At 39.9% G+C, this 17,829-nt stretch overlaps 1 protein-coding gene across 4 annotated transcripts in view; it reads right to left on the bottom strand.

The window, feature by feature from the left end:
- Nucleotides 1-13,121: 13,121 nt before the first annotated feature.
- The window catches only part of TOPBP1 (DNA topoisomerase II binding protein 1), a 62,233-nt gene continuing 57,525 nt past the window's right edge, over nt 13,122-17,829 (bottom strand). For all 4 annotated transcript variants that reach the window (XM_058729933.1, XM_058729934.1, XM_058729936.1 and 1 more), the window contains one exon: nt 13,122-14,032. In XM_058729933.1, the coding sequence (XP_058585916.1) occupies nt 13,892-14,032 (141 nt within the window). In that variant the 3' untranslated portion in view covers nt 13,122-13,891. The remainder of the gene's footprint in view (nt 14,033-17,829) is intronic.

Below are 17,829 nucleotides of genomic sequence, written 5' to 3' on the forward strand. Positions count from 1 at the left end.
TGTCTGATTTAAGTATTGCTATCTCAGCTTTTTGTTTTTCTTCCATTTGCATGGAATATTCTTTTCCATCCCTTCTCTTTCAGTCTGTGTGTGTCTTTAGGTCTGAAGTCTTTTGTAGGCAGTATATAGATAAGTCTTGAGTTGTTGCTTTTATCCATTCAGCCACCCCATTTAGTCATTTTACACAAGTAATTATTGATGGGTATGGACTTATTGCCATTTTGTTCATTGTTTTCTCATTGTCTTTGTATTTCGACTTTGTTCTTGTTGTTCTCTTCCCTTGTGAATTGAAGAGTTTCTTTAGTGCTATGTTTGGATTCTTTTTACTTTTTGTGTATCTATTATAGGTTTTTGATTTGTGGTTACCATGAGGTTCATATCAAACATCCTATGTATAGAACAGTCTTTTTTAAGTTGATGGCCATTTTAAGTTCAAACATTCTAAAAGCACTACATTTTTACTGCCCATCCTCAAATCAATATTTTATATACAAGACATTATATTTTACATCCTTTTATTTTGTGTATTCCTTAAATTATTGTATATATAATTGATTTTACTACTTTTGTCTTTTAACTTTCATACTAGCTTTTTAAGTGATTATTTTACCTTTAGTATCTGTTTTAACCAGTAAATTTTTTTTCCTCTCAAAACTTTCTTCTATTTATAGCCTTTTATTTTCCACTTAAAAAAAAGTCCTTTTAGTATTTCTTATAAGGCTGTTTAGTTGTGATGAGCTTTAACTTTTGTATCTGGGAAACTCTATTTTTCCTTCAATTCCAAATAATAACCTTGTTGGGTAAAGTATTCTTGATTGTAGGCTTTTTTTTCCCTTTTAGCACATTGAATATATCCTGTCCCTCCTTTCTGGACTGCAAAGTTTCTTTTGAAAAATTAGCTGATAGCTTTGCGGGGGTTTTCTTGTATATAACTCATTGCTTTTCTCTTGCTGCTTTTAAGACTCCCTTTTTCTTTAATTTTTGAAGAAATTCTTTGATTTTTAATTTTTAATATTTTAATTACTATGTATCTTGTTTTGGACCTCCATAGGTTTATCTTGTTTGGAGCTTTCTAGGCCTCCTGGACCTGAATGTCCATTTCCTTTCCCAGGTTAGGCCATTTTCAGCTATTCTTTCTTTCTTTTTCTTTTTTTAAGTCATGTCATATATATTTATTTATTTTTTATTCTAGTGTTATATTTGTTTAAGATGTACAATATAGTGATTCAACCATTCCATACATCACCCTGTGCTTGTCATGACAAGTGCACTCCTGAATCCCCATCACCTATTTCACCCATCCTCCCACCCCTGCTCCCCTCAGGTGACCATCAGATTATTCTGTATAGTTAAGAGTCTGTTTCTTGGTTTGTGTCTCTCTCTCCCTCGTTCTCCTTTGCCTGTTTGTTTTGTTTCTTAAATTCCACATATGAGTGAAATCATACAGTATCTGTATTTCTCTGACTTATTTAATTTACCATTTATACTTTCTAGCTCTATCCATGTTATTGCAAATGGCAAGGTGTTATTTATTATGGCTGAATACTGTTCTATTGTGTATATACACCATATTTGCTTTATCCGTTCATCTACTGATGAACTGGTTCCATAATTTGGCCATGGTAAATAATGCTGCCATAAACGTAGGGGTGCATGTATCCCTTTGAATTAGTGTTTTTTTGTATTCTGGGGGTAAATACCCAGTAGTACAATTACTGGATTATAAGATTTTTTTCTTAATGTTCATTTATTTTTGAGAGAGACAGACAGACAGAGCAAGCGGGGGAGGTACAGAAAGAGGGGAAGACACAGAATCTGAAGCAGGCTCCAGGCTCAGAGCTTTCAGCACAGAGCCCAATGCGGGGCTCCAACTCATGAATTACAAGATCATGATCTGAGTCAGAGTCAGATGACTCTGACTGAGCCACCCAGCCACCCCAAGGATAGTTCTATTCCAGCCTTGCTTTGCTTTTCAAAATTGCTTTGGCTCTTTGGGGTCTTTTGTGGTTCCATATAAATTCTAGGAATGCTTGTTCTAGTTCTGTAAAAAATGCTGTTGGTGTTTTGTTAGGGATTGCATTAAATATATAGATTACTTTGAGTAGCATAGACATTTTAACAATACTCTTCCAATCCATGAACATGGAATGAATTTACATTCCCTTTTTTTTAAGTTCATTTTATTTGTTTTGAGAGAGAGCAAGCAAGCATGAGTGGGGAAAGAGCAGAGAGAGAAGGAGAGAGAGAATCCAAGCAAGCTCCATGCTGTTAACACAGAGGTTGATGCAGGGCTTGATCTCACAAACCATGAGATCATGATCTGAGCTGAAATCAAGAGTCAGCTGCTTCACTGACTGAGCCACCCCTGTCTTTCCATTTCTCTGTGTTGTCTTCAATTTCTTTCATCAATGTTTTATAGTTTTCAGAATACAGATCTTTCACCTCTTTGATTAGGTTTATCCTAGGTATCTTATTATTTTTGGTGTATTTGTAAATGGGATTAATTTCTCTTTCTGGTGCGACATTATTAGTGTATAGAAATGCAACAGATTTCTGCTCATTGATTTTTGTATCCTGCAACTTTACTAAATTCATTCAGGAGTTTTAGTAGGTTTTTGATGAAGTCTTTAGGGTTTTCTAGATAAACTATCATGTCATCTGCAAATAGTGAAAGTTTCACTTCTTCCTTACCACTTTGGATGCTTTTTCTTTGTTTTTTGTTGTCTGATTACTGTGGGTAGGACTTTCAGTACTATGTTGAATAAAAGTGGTGAGAGTGGACATCCTAGTCTTGTTCCTGACCTTAGGGGAAAAGCTCTCAGTTTTTCCCCATTAAGTGTGATGTTTGCTGTGGATTTTTCATATAAAGCCTTCATTATTTTGAAGATTTTTTATCATGAATGGATGATGTACTTTGTCAAATGGTTTTTTCTGTGTCTATTGAAATGATCATATGGTTTTCATCCTTTCTCCTATTAAGGTGTTGTATCATGTTGATTGATTTGCAAATATTGAACCACACTTGCATCCCAGGAATAAATCCCACTTGGATGATTTTTTAAAGGTATTGTTGGATTTGGTTTGCTATTATTTTGTTGAAGATTTTTACATCTGTGTTCATCAGAGATAATGGCCTGTAGTTCTCTTTTTTAGTGGTGTCTTTTTCTGGTTTTGGTATCAGGGTAATGATGGCATCATAGAATAAATTCGGATGGTTTCCTTCCTTTTAATTGTTTGGAATGGTTTGAGAAGAATAGGTATTATCTCTTTAAAATGTTTGGTAGAATTCACCTGTAAAGTCATCTGATCCTAGACTTTATTTGGGAATTTTTTGATTACTGATTGAATCCTCTTGCTGGTAATTGGTTTGTTCAAATTTTCTATTTCTTCCTGTTTCAGTTTTGGTAGGTTAAATTTTTTAGGAATTTATCTATTTCTTCTAGATTGTCAAATGTTTTGGCATATAGTTTTTCATAATCTCTTAAAATTGTACTTCTGTGGTATTGGTTGTTTCACCTCTTTCATTTGTGATTTTTTTTTTTTTTTTTTTTTTGTCCTTTGTCTCTGTCTATCTCTCTTTTTTTCTTTGAGAGAGAGAGTGCAAGCTGAGGCAGGGGGCAGGGGGAGCAGAGAGAGAATGAATGAATCTTAAGCAGGTTCCATGCTCAGTGCAGAGCCCGATGTGGGGCTGAATCCCATGACCCAGGCATCATGACCTGAGCTGAAATCAAGAGTCAGACGTTCAACTGACTAAGCCACCCAGGCACCCCTCTCTCTTTTTCACAGATCCGGTTAAAAAGGTTTATCAATTTTGTTGATCCTTTCAGAGAACCAGCTCCTGGCTTCATTGATCTGTTCTATTGTTTTTCATAGTTTCTATATCCTTTCTTTCTGCTCTAATCTTTATTATTTCCTTCCTTCCACTGGTTTTGTTTGTTCTTTTTCTGGCTTTAGGTGTAATGTTAGGTGGTTTATTTGAGATTTTTCTTGTTTCTTGAGGTAAGTCTGTATTGCTATAAACTTCCCTCTTAGAACAGCTTTTGCTGCATCTCAAAGGTTTTGGACTGTTTTCATTTTCATTTGTTTCCATGTAGTTTTCTATTTTTTCTTTGATTTCTTGTTTGACTCATTCATTGCTTAGTAACATGTTTTTTAACCTCCATGTATTTGTGGTCTTTCCAGACTTTTTTCTTGTGGTTGATTTCTAGCTTCGTGGCATTGTGGTCAGAAAGGATACATGGTACAACTTTGATTGTTTTGAATTTGTGGATACTTGTTTTGTGGCCTGATATGTGATCTATTTTGGAGAATGTTCCATGTTCACTTGAAAAGAAGGTGTATTCTACTGTTTTGGATGGAATGTTCTGAATATATCTGTTGAATCCATCTGGTCCAGTGTGTCATTCAAAGCCACTGTTTCCTCAGCGATACTCTGTTAGGATGATCTGTCCATTAATGTAAGTGGTGTGTTAAGGTCCCCTACTATTATTGTTTTACTATCAATTAGTTCCTTTATGTTTGTTATTACCTGTATTATGTATTTGGGCACTTCCATGTTGACATAAACATTTACAATGGCTATATCTTCTTGTTGGAGTATCCCCTTCATTATTATTATTTTATTTATATCTTTCTTTCTTCCCTTCCCTTCTCCCTTTCTTCCTTTTCTTTCCTTTCTTTCTTTTCTTTCCTTCCTCTCCTTCCTCTCCTTCCTTCCTTTCTCTTTCTTTCTATTTTATTTTTAAGTAATCACTACATCCAACATAGGGTTTAAACACATAATAACCCTGAGACTGAAAGTTGCATGCTCCACTGACTGAGTCAGCCAGGTGCTCCACTACTTAGTTTTCTTTTGACACCCATTTGCATGATAAATATTTCTGCATACCCTCACTTTCAATCTGCAGGTGCCTTTAGGTCTGAAATGAGTCTCTTCTAGGCAGCATATAGATGGATCTTGGTTTTTTCATCCACTCTGTCACTCTGTGTCTTTGGCTTGGAGCATTTGGTCCATTTACATTCAAACTAATAATTTTTTGTTTTTCGTTTTTTTTAATGTTTGTTTATTTTGAGAGAGGGCATGTGTGCATGTGAGAAGGGGGAAGGACAGAGAGGGAGAGAGAGAATCCCAAGCAGGCTTTATGCTGCCAGTGCAGTGCCCGATGCAGGGATTGATCTCATGAACTGTGAGATCATGACCTGAGCTGAAATCAAAAGCTGGACGCTTAACCAAATGAGCCACCCAGGTGCCCCAAAACTAATTATTGGTAGATATGTATTTGTTCTCATTTTGTTACTTTTGTGGGTTTTGTAGCTTTTCTCTGATCCTTTCTTCTTTTTTTCTCTTTGATGATTTGCTGGTTTTCTTTAGTGATATACTTGGATTCTTCTTTATTTTTTGCATATCTATTACTGTTTTTTGATTTGTGGTTACCATTTGGTTTATATATAATATCTGCATATAGCAGTACATTAAACTGATGGTCACTTCATTTTGAACTCATTCTATACTCTCCTCCATGTTTCAATATTTGGTATCATATTTTACATTGTGTTCCTCTCGACTGATTTTTATAGATATACTTAATTTTTTGCTTTTGTGCTTCCTATTCTTACTCTTATGATTTTTGCTTTCCACTCAGAGTTCCCCTTAATATTTCTTATAGGGTTCATTTAGTGATTATGAATTCCTTCAGTTTTTGCTTATCTGGGAAACTATCCTTCCTTTTATTGAATGATAGCCATGAATGATGGCCTTAAATGATAGCCTTACTGGATAGAGTATTTTTGGCTGCAGATTTTTCTCCTTCAGCACTTTGAATACATCATGACACTCCCTTCTGTCCTGCAAAATTTCTGCTGAAATATTAACTGATATCTTTATAGGGTTTCCTTAGTACATAACTGTCTTCTTTTCTCTTGCAACCTTTAAAATTTTTTCATTGTCACCATTTTTTACCGTTTTAATTGCTATGTGTCTTGGAATGGACCTCCTTGGGTTGCATTTGTTGGGGGAAGCTCTAGGCTTCCTGAATGGGGATCTGTGTTTCCCTCCCGAGATTTGGGAGGTTTTTATATATTATTTCTTCAAATACATTTTCTTCCCCCCTTTCTCTTTTCTACTTCTGGGACCCCTGTAATAGAATGTTAGTATATTTTATGTTGTCACAGAGGTCCCTTAACCTATCTTCATTTACTTATTTTTTTCTTTAAAAAAATTATTAACATTTATTCATTTCTGAGAGACAGAGGGTGAGCAGGGGAGGGGCAGAGTGAGAGGGAGACACAATCTGAAGCAGGCTCCAGGCTCTGAGCTGTCAGCACAAAGCTCGATGCAGGGCTCAAACTCATGGACAGCGAGATCATGACCTAAGCTGAAGTCAGAAGCTTAACCGACTGAGCCACCCAGGCACCCCATCCTCATTTTTTAAAAATCTTATTTGTATGCTTTTTAAGTAGACTCCATGCCCAGCATGGAATACAACACAGGGCTTGAACTCACGATCCTGAGACTGAGACCTCAGCTGAGATCAAAAGTCAGACACTGAACCAAGTGGGCCACTCAAGTGCCCCATAACCTATCCTTATTTTTATTGTTTTGTTTTGTTTTAATGTGTATTTTTATTTTTGAGAAAGACAGAGACAGAGCGTGAGCAGGGGAGGGGCAGAGAGAGAGGGAGACACAGAATCTAAAGTGGGCTCCGGGTTCTGAGCTGTCAGCACAGAAGAGCCTGACGCGGGGCTCGAACTCACAAACCACGAGATCGTGACCTGAGCCAAAGTCAGATGCTTACCTATCCTCATTTTCAAAACATTTTTCTCTTTGCTGTTTAATTTGATTGCTTTCTACTACCCTGTTTTCCAGATCACTGATTCATGATGCTGCATCCTTTAATCTATTGTTGACTCCCTCTAGTGTATTTTTCATTTTACTTACTGTATTCAGCTCTGATTGGTTCTTTTTACATTTTTTTATTTCTTTGTTGAAGTTCTCACTGAGTTCATCTACTCTTACTCTTCTCGCAAGTCTGATAAGCAAGCATCTTTATGACCCTTAATTTTGAAAAATCTTTACCAGGTGGATTGGTTATCGTGGTTTTGTTTTGTTCCCTTTTGAGGTTTTGTCTTTTAATTTGGAACATGGAATGTTCCTCTGTCTCTTCACTTTGACACTTTGTGTTTGTTTCTGTGTATTAGGTAGGCCAGTTACAGTCCTGGTTTTGAAGGTAGTGCCATTATATAGAACCAGGCTAGAACCAGGCCCTCCAGGTCTTCCCACGTGTGGACTGTGTGTGTCCTCCTGTTGTGACTTGACTGCAACTGGTGCAGACGTGCTGGTGGGTAGGGCTGGCCTCCAGCACAGTTGGCTGAGAGGCCCTGCTGCAGCTGCTGTCCTGTTGGGTGAGGTTAGTCCCCAGAACAGCTCACTGAGAGTCCTTGCCGCAATTCTTGCTGACGTGCCAGTGGGCAAGGCTGCCTCCCCCTCCCTGCTGGTTCTGGCAAGGGCTGTCCAACGCGTCAGGACAGTAGTCACTTGGGGAGGATGCTGGTCCCATCCAAGGCTGTCAGTTGGGTGTGGCTGGGCAGGAGCTCCTTTGGAGGAACACCTGCTGGGGTGGGTGGTGTGGGTCTGAAGGGAAATGCTGGGGTAGGGTGAGTGATGCTAACCATTACATGGAGAGTGTCCAAACTGGCTCTCATCAGCATTGGGGCAGTTAGGTTGAAGGAGGGCAAGAAAAATGATATGTGCCAGCACTTCTATCCTGGAGAAAGTTCTTACACATTCTTGCCCCTCTGACACATGCCCTACAGTCCATCAATTTCTTACACATGAAATCCAGGTGCTTTTGAGACTGCTGCCTCTGTGATGGGTCTTGGAGTGAGTGATAGTGTGTTTGCCCTTTAAGAGTGGAGTCTCTGTTTTCTGTATCCCTCTGGGTCTCCCAGAATTAAGCCCTGCTGATTTTAAAAGCCGGAAATTATGGGGGCTTGTCTTCCCAGGGCAGTGTGTGTTGGATCTGGGGCTTGATCCCCTCATTCCTCAGGGAGGATCTTTGTACTGTGATAACCCTTGGGTGTGTGGTTCCCTACCTGTGGTTCACCACACTGGGAGTTTTGTTCCGAACCACATCTCTGGCCTCCTTCCTTCTCAATATGACTTTCTCTTTATATGACTTTAGCTGTGGAAGAGCTGTTCTGCCAATCTTCATGTCACTTACAGAGTGAGCTGCACTATATTTAGCTGCAGGCTTGATGTGTCTGTGGGAGGAAATGAGTTCAGGATCCTCTTACTCTGCCATCTTTTTAAGCTCCCCTTGTTGTCTCTAACTTTTGACACTTTAATTATAACATGTCTTGGTGAGGGTCTCTTTGGATTCCTTTTTATTTGGAACTCTATGGGCTTCCTTGGTCTAGATGCCTATTTCCTCCCCCAAATTAGAGAAGTTTTTGGCCATTATTTCTTCATACATTTTCTGCCCTCCTCTCTTCTCCTTCTGAGAGCCCTGTAATGCATATAGTGATTTTCTTGATGATGTCCTGTAAGTCCCTTAAGCTATATTCACTTGTTTTCATCTTTTTTCTTTTTGCTGTTCTGATTCATTGATTTCCACAGCCCTGTCTTTGAGTTCACTGATCCTTTCTTTTGCTTCATCTAGCCTCCTTTTGTTTTCGTGTGTGTGTGTGTTTTTAATGCTTATTTTTGAGAGAGAGAAACAGAGAAAAAGAGAGCAAGAAAAAGAGAGAGAGAGAAAGCATGAGTGGGTGAAGGGTCAAGAGAGAGAGGGAGGCACAGAATCTGAAGCAGGCTCCAGGCTGGGAGCTGTCATCACAGAGCTCGATGCAGGGCTCAAACTCAAGAATGGTGAGATCATGACCTGAGCCGAAGTCAGATGCTTCAGTCCGACTGAGCCACCCAGGTGCCCCTATCTAGCTTCCTTTAGTTCAGCTATTGTATTCTTCAGCTCTGTGACTTCTGTTTGGTACTTTGTGATATTTCCTCTCTGTTGAAATTTTCACTTCGTTCATTCATTATTTTGAGTTTGGTGAGCATCTTTCTGACCATTATCTTGAACTCTTTATAAGGTAAATCACTTATCTCCATTTCACTATGATCTTATTTTGAGGTGTTTATTTTTTTAAGTTTTTATTTCTTTATTTTGAGAGAGAGAGAGAAGTGGGAGGGGCAGTGAGAGAGAGTCCCAAGCAGGCTCCGCACTGTCAGTGCGGAGCTGGATGCAGGGCTCGAACTCTCGAACCGCGAGATCACAACCTGAACCGAAGTCAAGAGTCATATGCTTAATGGACCAAGCCTCCCAGGTGCCCCTTATTCTGAGGCTTTTATTCTTTCTTTTCCTCTCTGTTGGTTTCTGTGTATTAGAGACAGAGCCACCCCTTTCAATTTTGAAGGAGTGGGCTGGTGTAGGAGACCATCCTTACTGTTCAACCCTGCCCTAGCTCTTGAGTGTCTCATCAACCTTTGTGATTGTACAAGCAGCTTACTTTATTGTTACTGATTTCTGGTAGTTGAAAGTGTGCCAAGACCTGTCCATGTCCCAAAGGGGAGGATCTCAGTCAGTACCCAGATGCAGGCTGGTTGGAAGCCAGACCCTCACACAGAAGCTTTTAAAGTATGCAAATATACCTTTTTCAGGGGAAGAGTGGGAAATGAGCATTTCTGTCTGCCCCCTCTGCACTGAGCCCTGGGGTGATTGCCAGTTAAGAAATGTTTCTTTATTTGCTACTGTCCCATTGAACCTTGAACAGAAGCCCCACCAACCACCAGAGCCAGGCTATCAAGGAACCTTTTGGGTGGTATAAATGCTGGGGTACCAGATGGTGTTGGGGCACTACATTCCTTTCCCAAAGGCACCAATGACCTGGGTAGGACAGAGGGAGAATGAGAATATGGTGCCCACTGGACCCCCTTCCTGGTCTCTGCAAAAGATGGTAGTTGGCCTCCAGATGTGTATTCAATTAGAAGACAGCCTCTCAGACCACAGCTATGAGGCTAATCAGCCTCTCACACACCTCCAGGCTCTCTGTTTCAGTCTGCTGGCCCCCTGGCGGTGGTAGCCACTTATGAACTGTTTCTTGGACTATCAAGGCCCCGTGGGACCCATGAACATAAGACCTGCTGGCCACCAGACCCAGGTGCTCAAGGGGTGTCTCCTAGGCAGTAGTTGCAAAAAGTGGGGCACCAAATGTGTGCACAAGCTCCTTTTTAGGAGATACTGGTGACCTGGAGCAAGGCAGAGGGAATTTGAGGATAGCATCGCACTCAGGTCTCTGGAGAGAATTGTACTGGCCCTTAGATACATGTTTTAATTAGAAGCCAACCCCTCAGGCCACAGCCATAAAGCTGACAGAGCTCTCACAGAAAGACTGCCGTGTGTTTCAGTGGCTGTCCCCAGGCTGTGCCCCAGGAGGCAGCCAGTGAAGCACTCTTTATGCATTTGTTAAAATACAGGACCTGTGAACTTAAGCCCTGCTGGCCACCAGAGCCAGGTGACCAGGGGTGTTCTCTATACAGAAGCCACACAAACCTGGGCACCAGATATGTGTACCAGCTCCTCCCTGGGAAATGCCAGTGACCCGGAGTGAGGCCGGAGGAGGGGGCAGAAACCGTGCCCTCAGGCCTCTAGATGTGTGACATCTGAAGCCTGCCCTTCAGGCTGAAGGTTAAGATAAGCAACATGGCCTCCTTCACACAAAGTCTGGGCTGCGTTTCGGTGGCTGGCTCCACACTGTGCCCTGGGAGGCGGTAGCCAGTTAAGAACTGTTGCTGCATTTGTTAGTCCCATGGAACCCACAAATGTAAGCTGCTTGTGCCGGGTGATCAAGAGGTGTCCCCTGGGTGGCAGCTGCTGCAAAAACTGGGGCACCAGACATAAAATCAGAGCACCACATGGGTGCACGAGCTCCTTTCCCAGTGTGTGTGGGGGTGGGGGTTGGGGGGAGGATAGTGGGGGGGGGGGGTGCAGAGGGAGAGGGCAAGATGGCGCCTGCCAGGTATCAGACTTTGCAGAGTATTTCAGTAGGGCCTATGCGTTTTAAATTGGGTGCCTGACCCTCAGGCTGGAGCTTTAAGATAAGCAACTAGGCCTCTTGTACAAAACGGGCACTTTCTGGTCAGCTGCCTCTGCTCTGGGCCCTGGAGTCCGCACCAGCCCTTTAAGAGCTGTTTCTCAGATTGCTGCAGCCTTGTGGGTCTCCTGGATACAAGTCCCTTTGGCTTTCAAAGCTAGTCGTTCTGGGGTCTCGTCTCTCAGATGTGGCTCTTAAAAGTTGGGAGTGCCAGATGTGGGATTCAAGCCGTTCAGTTGGGGAGTTCGCTAGGGGTCGTGAGGTCCCTCCTGACTGGGTTGCGAACCCGAAGTGAGGTTTATGCTGAGATTGCAGAAAAACAAAGAGCTGTGTGCTTTGCTTTGTTGACAGATCTAGATTAAAAGTATTTTTAGGATTATAGAGTGGGAGTCAGTGTTCTGTGATCCACTGCCTATTTTTGTGTAGCTGTGATTTTTTTATGGTTTTAAAAGGTTGGGGAGAAAATGTCACAAAGATCCAGCCCACAAAGCTTAAAATGTTTACTAACTGGACTTCTATAGAAAAGTTTGGCAACCCCTGATATAGAGCAATGTGTATTAAAGCACCTCTGGGTGAGAGGTGTACCTGTGAAACAGGTTTAGATTAATTACAACAGTGGTTTGTCTATTTGGAGTGGGAAATTATAGATGTGAGTTCTAAAACTAGGAGCTCTGCCCTAAAAGTGTACATATACCAAATTGTTCCTGTGTCCATTCCAGCCATTATGGCCCCCAGGTTAAGAATCTTTGCACTCTAGGGGCACCTGGGTGGCTCAGTCGGTTGAGTGACTTCGAGTCAGGTCATGATCTCACAGTTCATCATGAGTTCGAGCCCCACGTTGGGCTTTGCATTGACAGTGCACAGCCCGCTTCAGATCCTCTGTCTCCCATCTCTCTGCCCCTCCCCTGCTCATGCTCTCTCAAAAATAAACATTAAGATCTTGTCTAACCTAATTACCTCCTTAAAAGCCCTATCTCCAAGCAGTCACTTTGGGGGTTAGGCTTCAACTTCTGAATTTGAATTGTTTCACACACACAGTCTGTAATACAGATCCTGCCTCTTTAATCTCTGTGAGCAGACATGCTTTCTAGGTGGTTTGCTCCTGAATCCCACGTACTACTTACATTCTAAGGAATATTTGGATTAATGAATGCTGGACACCAGGCAGATGTACAAGAAAATGCATGGAGGAATACGAAATGCTAATTTAAGTGTCACATTAAAATGCGATTGCAATTCTTTGGAGAAACTAAGAATAACCAAGGAAAGCTTTTGTTTTTCTTCTTAAATGAGAGAATTTCCTGTTTGGCATTATTTGCATGTAAGAAGGCCTATGAAGCAAAGACAAAGCCAAAATTGTTGATATAGAGATTCTGGAGAATCGGGAGGAGTTGACATCTGGACTCTTTATAAACTATGTGTTTTAAGAACTGACTGGCAAAACCGTTCATAATCTTGGCAGAAAAGAATATGGTACATTATATAATTTTATGTGGGATAGAGAGAAATAGGATCTTTTACTGCCAGTGAAAATTCAGATCACACAAAATGGCTGATAAAAAACAGGCCAGTGTGGTTTCTATGTGGGGAGGGTGAGGTTTACATTCGCAGGCTATTTGTGTAGGAATTTTTGTCCTAAGCTGTGAATTAGCTCAAAGCTGAAAACTTTGAAGGGCCAATTGTGAGGGCTGTGATAACCCATTATTTCCCTCCATTCAGAAGAAGATCTGATAAAAACTTGAGAGGTTTTGTTCCAGGTTAAGAACTTGGACCCATCACCATTTGAGTTTGCCTTTCAGAAAATCATTAGGAATGGGACCATTTACATAAAAACCATGGTTCTAATTCTGGTTTGTCCCTTCAACAAAATGAGGTAGCTTTACCTGTAGAGGACTGTGGTAACACATGTAGTACTTGGGGTTCAGATTAGATTAATAAAGGCTAATGTAATTTTATAGTTCCAACAAAAGGGTTTTTTTTAAACCCAGTTAATACAGTATTCTAAATAAATGAGAAATAGAGCAATTTGCTTAAGCTAAATTTTACACATCATTTATTGTTTCAACAAGAGAAATGCTTTGCATTTAAAAACTTAATTGAATGGGGGGCACCTGGCCAGCACAGTAGGTAGGTAGAGCGTGTGATGTGATCTCAGGGTCATAAGTCTGAGTCCCATGTTGGGTGTAGAGATTACTTAAACTCAAACTAGTTGCCCAGATAGGTTTTCTTTGGTTTTCTTTCTTTTTTATTTTCCAAGTTTTAGCACCCAAACTTGGCAAATATCATGGAGATTTGTACAAACATGCATGTACGTATATATATACACTCACACATTTTAGTTTAAAGCCTTGGTTCCTCATTAAACCTTGTGCTCAGGCTCCTGTTAAAAAGCAGGAAAGTAGTGAGGAGAATCAGGGGAAACATGAATAAATCCCAATTGATAACTTCCTTGTTATGAATTAATGCAGGCATTTTAAGGTAAAATCCATCACCTTGCTAAAACTTCCACTAAACTACAGCCTCAGCTATTTACAAGAAAATAAATAAGTCCCTTACACACTTCAATGTGGTTTAATGACAAGCTAGAGGAGGATTTGTATTTTGTTGTTATTTCAAGTAAGACAGTTAATGGTGCAGTGATTAAAATTTCAGGTGTTAAAAACTAATTTCAAGCAAGGTCATTATTATACGCTGAACCTGAATTCTTCAGACACTTGTCTTTAAATCACTATGCAAATCCATGACTGTAGCATTCAGGTTTTGTAATTTAAAAAGATCAGGTTTGGTCACTAAAGAGTAAACACGATTAGTTTACTCTAGGTCGTTTGAGTTTCTTTTTCTCTGTAGGAGCTTTCCTCTTCTGTGATGATCCAGGCCCAGGTTCCTTATTCTGAAGAAATGAAATAGTTTCTGATAGACAGTAGTTTTCTACTTGAGGAGGGGATTCCTATAAAAGCGGGGAAAAAAAACATTGTTCATTTTTTTTTCAGATTTCAAAGTGTTATTAGGTAATTCTTTACCCAAAATAATTTTGTCTTTTAAGGTGCTACCTAGCCCTTGTCACATTTAGGGAACAGACTGTGTGTGACAAAATCTCACCTTTTATCAGAAAAATTCATAGCTTGGATCTTGATAACGGTTTGATTTGTAAAGTAGGGTTAAGAAGTGACACCTTATACTTAGTGTCAGTTTTTGAAAATCTTTTTTACTTATTTTACAGATAAGATAAAGGTTAAATAATATTATAGAACTAGCAGGTGGCAAAGTCAAAATTCATATACTCTGCTCTACCTGCCTCAAAAACCTTTGCAATTCTCTTATAACCATATCCTGACTGAAAAGGACCTTTCCTCCCTATTACAAGTGTGATAAAACTTGGTTTTCTAGCAAGATGGCACACTGGATAACATGAAAATGAATCTTTTGATTGGACTCTTCCCCTGGATGACAACTTGTGACCCAAATATATTAAAAGCACCTAACACAAGACACAGGAGAGGAAACGAGATCAGGCAAATACTAGAAGGGGTTGACACTTGGGTCAGGGGTGAATTTCTCTTTTTGTCATTTGTTTGTTTTTGGTCTGAGGAGAAGCCCCAGTCTGTGTCATGTGGTCTGGCTAAACCTCAACAGAAAACATGCAGCATTAACGGCCTGAAACCACAGCCACTGGAAAATGAGGTGGGAAATCTCAGGAAGGAGCAGGGAAAGTCCCAAAATCTGTTGTGAACTCTGCCCAAATCTTTCACTTCTCCCCATGTATGTACAGAGGTGGCTCAACGTAAGGCTAAAGATTTAAGCCCCCACGTATTGCAGAAGGTGCCTGCTAAGCAAACAGAATGGCATTCTCCTGAGGAACACAACAGAATCTAGAGTTTCTACAACTTATAATGTCCAGATATATCCAAAATTACTCCACATCTGAAGAACACGACCCATTCTCAAGAAAAAACAATTAGAATCCAAAAGCCCAAAAAAGAAATAGATATAAAACCTAAAACATATACTGAAATTTACAAAATGTTGATGAAAGAAATCAAAGACGACCTAAGTAGACATGCTGTGTTCATGGACCAAAAGGCTTAATATAGTAAAGATGTCAATTTACTCATAGTCTTAATGTGATTCCTATCAAAATGGTAGCAAAATGTTTTCGTAGGCATGTAAATAAGCTTATTTGAAAACTTACACAGAAAGGTGCAGGCCCTAGAACAGCTGAGACTGTCTTGAAAAAGAAGAGTAAAGAGGACTGCTTCACATCAGGGCTTACTACATGTATAATAGGACGCTATTGCAGAGGTAAAGACACCTAGATGAGTAGGAAGGAAAACCCAGAAATAGCCTCCACAACATGCCCAAGTGAATTCTGGCAAAGGTTCAAAGCAACTAAATGGAGGATGGTTTTGAAGGTGGAGCAACTGGACATTCTAAGACCATTTTTTACCTAAATTTCATACCTACATGAACCTCACACCTCATAGGACCTTTATGAAGAGGACAAAAGCATATCACAGTCACTCTGATGAGCCATTATAGAAATACACATTAAAGCCACAGCGAGAGATTACCTACACATCAACTGAATGGCTAAAATAAAAGAGACAGATGCTGATAAGGATATAGAAAAACAACACTGGTAGGAATTTAAAATATGACCACTCTGAAAACACACTCTCAATCATTTATCCCAGTGTAATGAAATCTTTTCTCACAAATGTTCATGGCAGTTTTTTTTTTTTTTTTTTTTTTTTTAATGTTTGAGAGAACACATGGGAGTTGGGGAGGGGTAGAGAGGGGGTGGAGAGAGAGAATCCCAAGCAAGCTCCACACTCAGTGCAGAGCCCAAAGCAGGGCTCAATCCCATGACTGGGAGATCATGACCTGAGCTGAAATCAAGAGTTGGTTGCTCAAGTGTCTGAGCCACCCAGGTGCCCCAGAGCAGCTTTATTCACAACAGCCCCAAACTAGAAATAACCCAGATGTCCTTCAATAGGTTAATGGTTAAAGCTGTAGTACATCTGAACTATTCAGCAAGAAAGATAAAATTGATACAAGTAACAACCTGATTAAAAAAAAAGCCAAAGATTACACACTATACTGATTCCATTTAAGATTTTAAATGACACAATTACAGAAACCGACAATGGATTAGTGGTTGCCAGAAGTAAGACAGCTCAGAGAAGAGAATGAAGGGAAGGAGGTGGGTGTGAGTAAGAAAAGGCAAAATGAAGGATGGCTCTAGTGACAGAGTGTTCTGTATCTTGACTGTGGTGGCAGACACATAAGGAGAAGTGGGGGTACTGGAATACACATAGACCGCATCATGTTAATGCCCTAGTTGTAAAATTTTACTACATTTTTGCAAGACCTTATCTACTGGGGGACACTGCATTATTTCTTTTAACTGCATTTTTAAATCTACAATTAACTCAAAATAAATTGAACATCTTGTCATGACCCAGATGTTGGAGATAGTAAACAGTGATACCAAAGCAGCTATTACACTTGAGTGAAATGAAAAAGCAGAACTAGAAGCCATAGAGATTCCAGATACAAAAAAACTTAACATCATGGTGCCTGAGTGGCCCAGTTGGTTATGTGTTCCATCTCTTGATCTCAGGGTTGTGAGTTCAAGCCCTGCCTTGGGCTCTGTGCTGGGTGTGAAGCCTATTTAAATAAAACAAAATTTAGTATTGAAAAAAAAAATCTCCTGGAATAGGCTTAAGAGCAGAATGAAAATAAAAAAAATCAGTAAAGTTGTAGGCAGATAAAGAGGTATTAGTCAATCAGAAAAACACAGAAAAATGACTGCAAATAAACTAAACACAGCTTTAGGGACCTGTGGAACTATATCAAAAGGTATGAGTGACTAAATTCCTAATGGAGCAGAAATAAGGGCCAAAATTTCTCAAATCTGGTGAAAGTTCCAGACTAACACAGCTCCACAGAAACCAAGCACGATTAATATAAAGAAACACCATCTGGAAATATCATAAATGGTGAAAACCAAAGATGAAAATTGTGAACAGTCAGGAAAAAAAAAATGACATACTGCATTGCATACAGAAGAATTCAAATTACCACTGACTTCTTATCAGAAACCATGGAGGCCACAAGAAAGTGGAATCTTTAAAGTAGCAGAAGAAGAAAAAAAATATCAACCCCAAATCCTATATCCTACAAAAAGATCCTTCAAGAATAAAGGTAAAATAGACACTTTCAAAAACAGAAAAAAAAAAAAAAAAAAACCCACTAGAATTGGTCCCATCAGACTTACACTACAAACCAAAATTTTTCAGGCTGAAGGAAAACTGATACCAGAAAGTTTGCTGGCCCCTGCTTTACATTAAAGAACTAGACATTAAATATTTTAGGCTGTGTAGGACAGATGGTCTCTGTTGCAACTACTCAAGCCGGCTGTAGGAGTGCAAAAGAACAGAGAATATGCAAATGAGTGAATGCAGCTGTGTTCCAGTAGAACTTTATAAAAAAGGCAGGGGATAGGATCTGGCCTGTGAGCTACAGTTTACTGTCCCCGAATTTAAAGGACAGCGGAAGCAAAGGAACCCGTATGATTCCAAGTTTTCTGCCTTCTGTGTGAAGTGGCACATGATTCTACCTAGACTATGAAAGGTTAAGGAAGTATATTGTAATCTGTCGAGCAAAACACACCCTGCCACCAAGCAAAAAAAAAAACGCAAGAAAGGAAGAACACAAGAACAAAGGAGAGAAAATGAAAACAAA

This window comes from Neofelis nebulosa, chromosome 5, assembly GCF_028018385.1.
Source record: "Neofelis nebulosa isolate mNeoNeb1 chromosome 5, mNeoNeb1.pri, whole genome shotgun sequence".
Classification (NCBI taxonomy): Eukaryota; Metazoa; Chordata; class Mammalia; order Carnivora; family Felidae; genus Neofelis; species Neofelis nebulosa.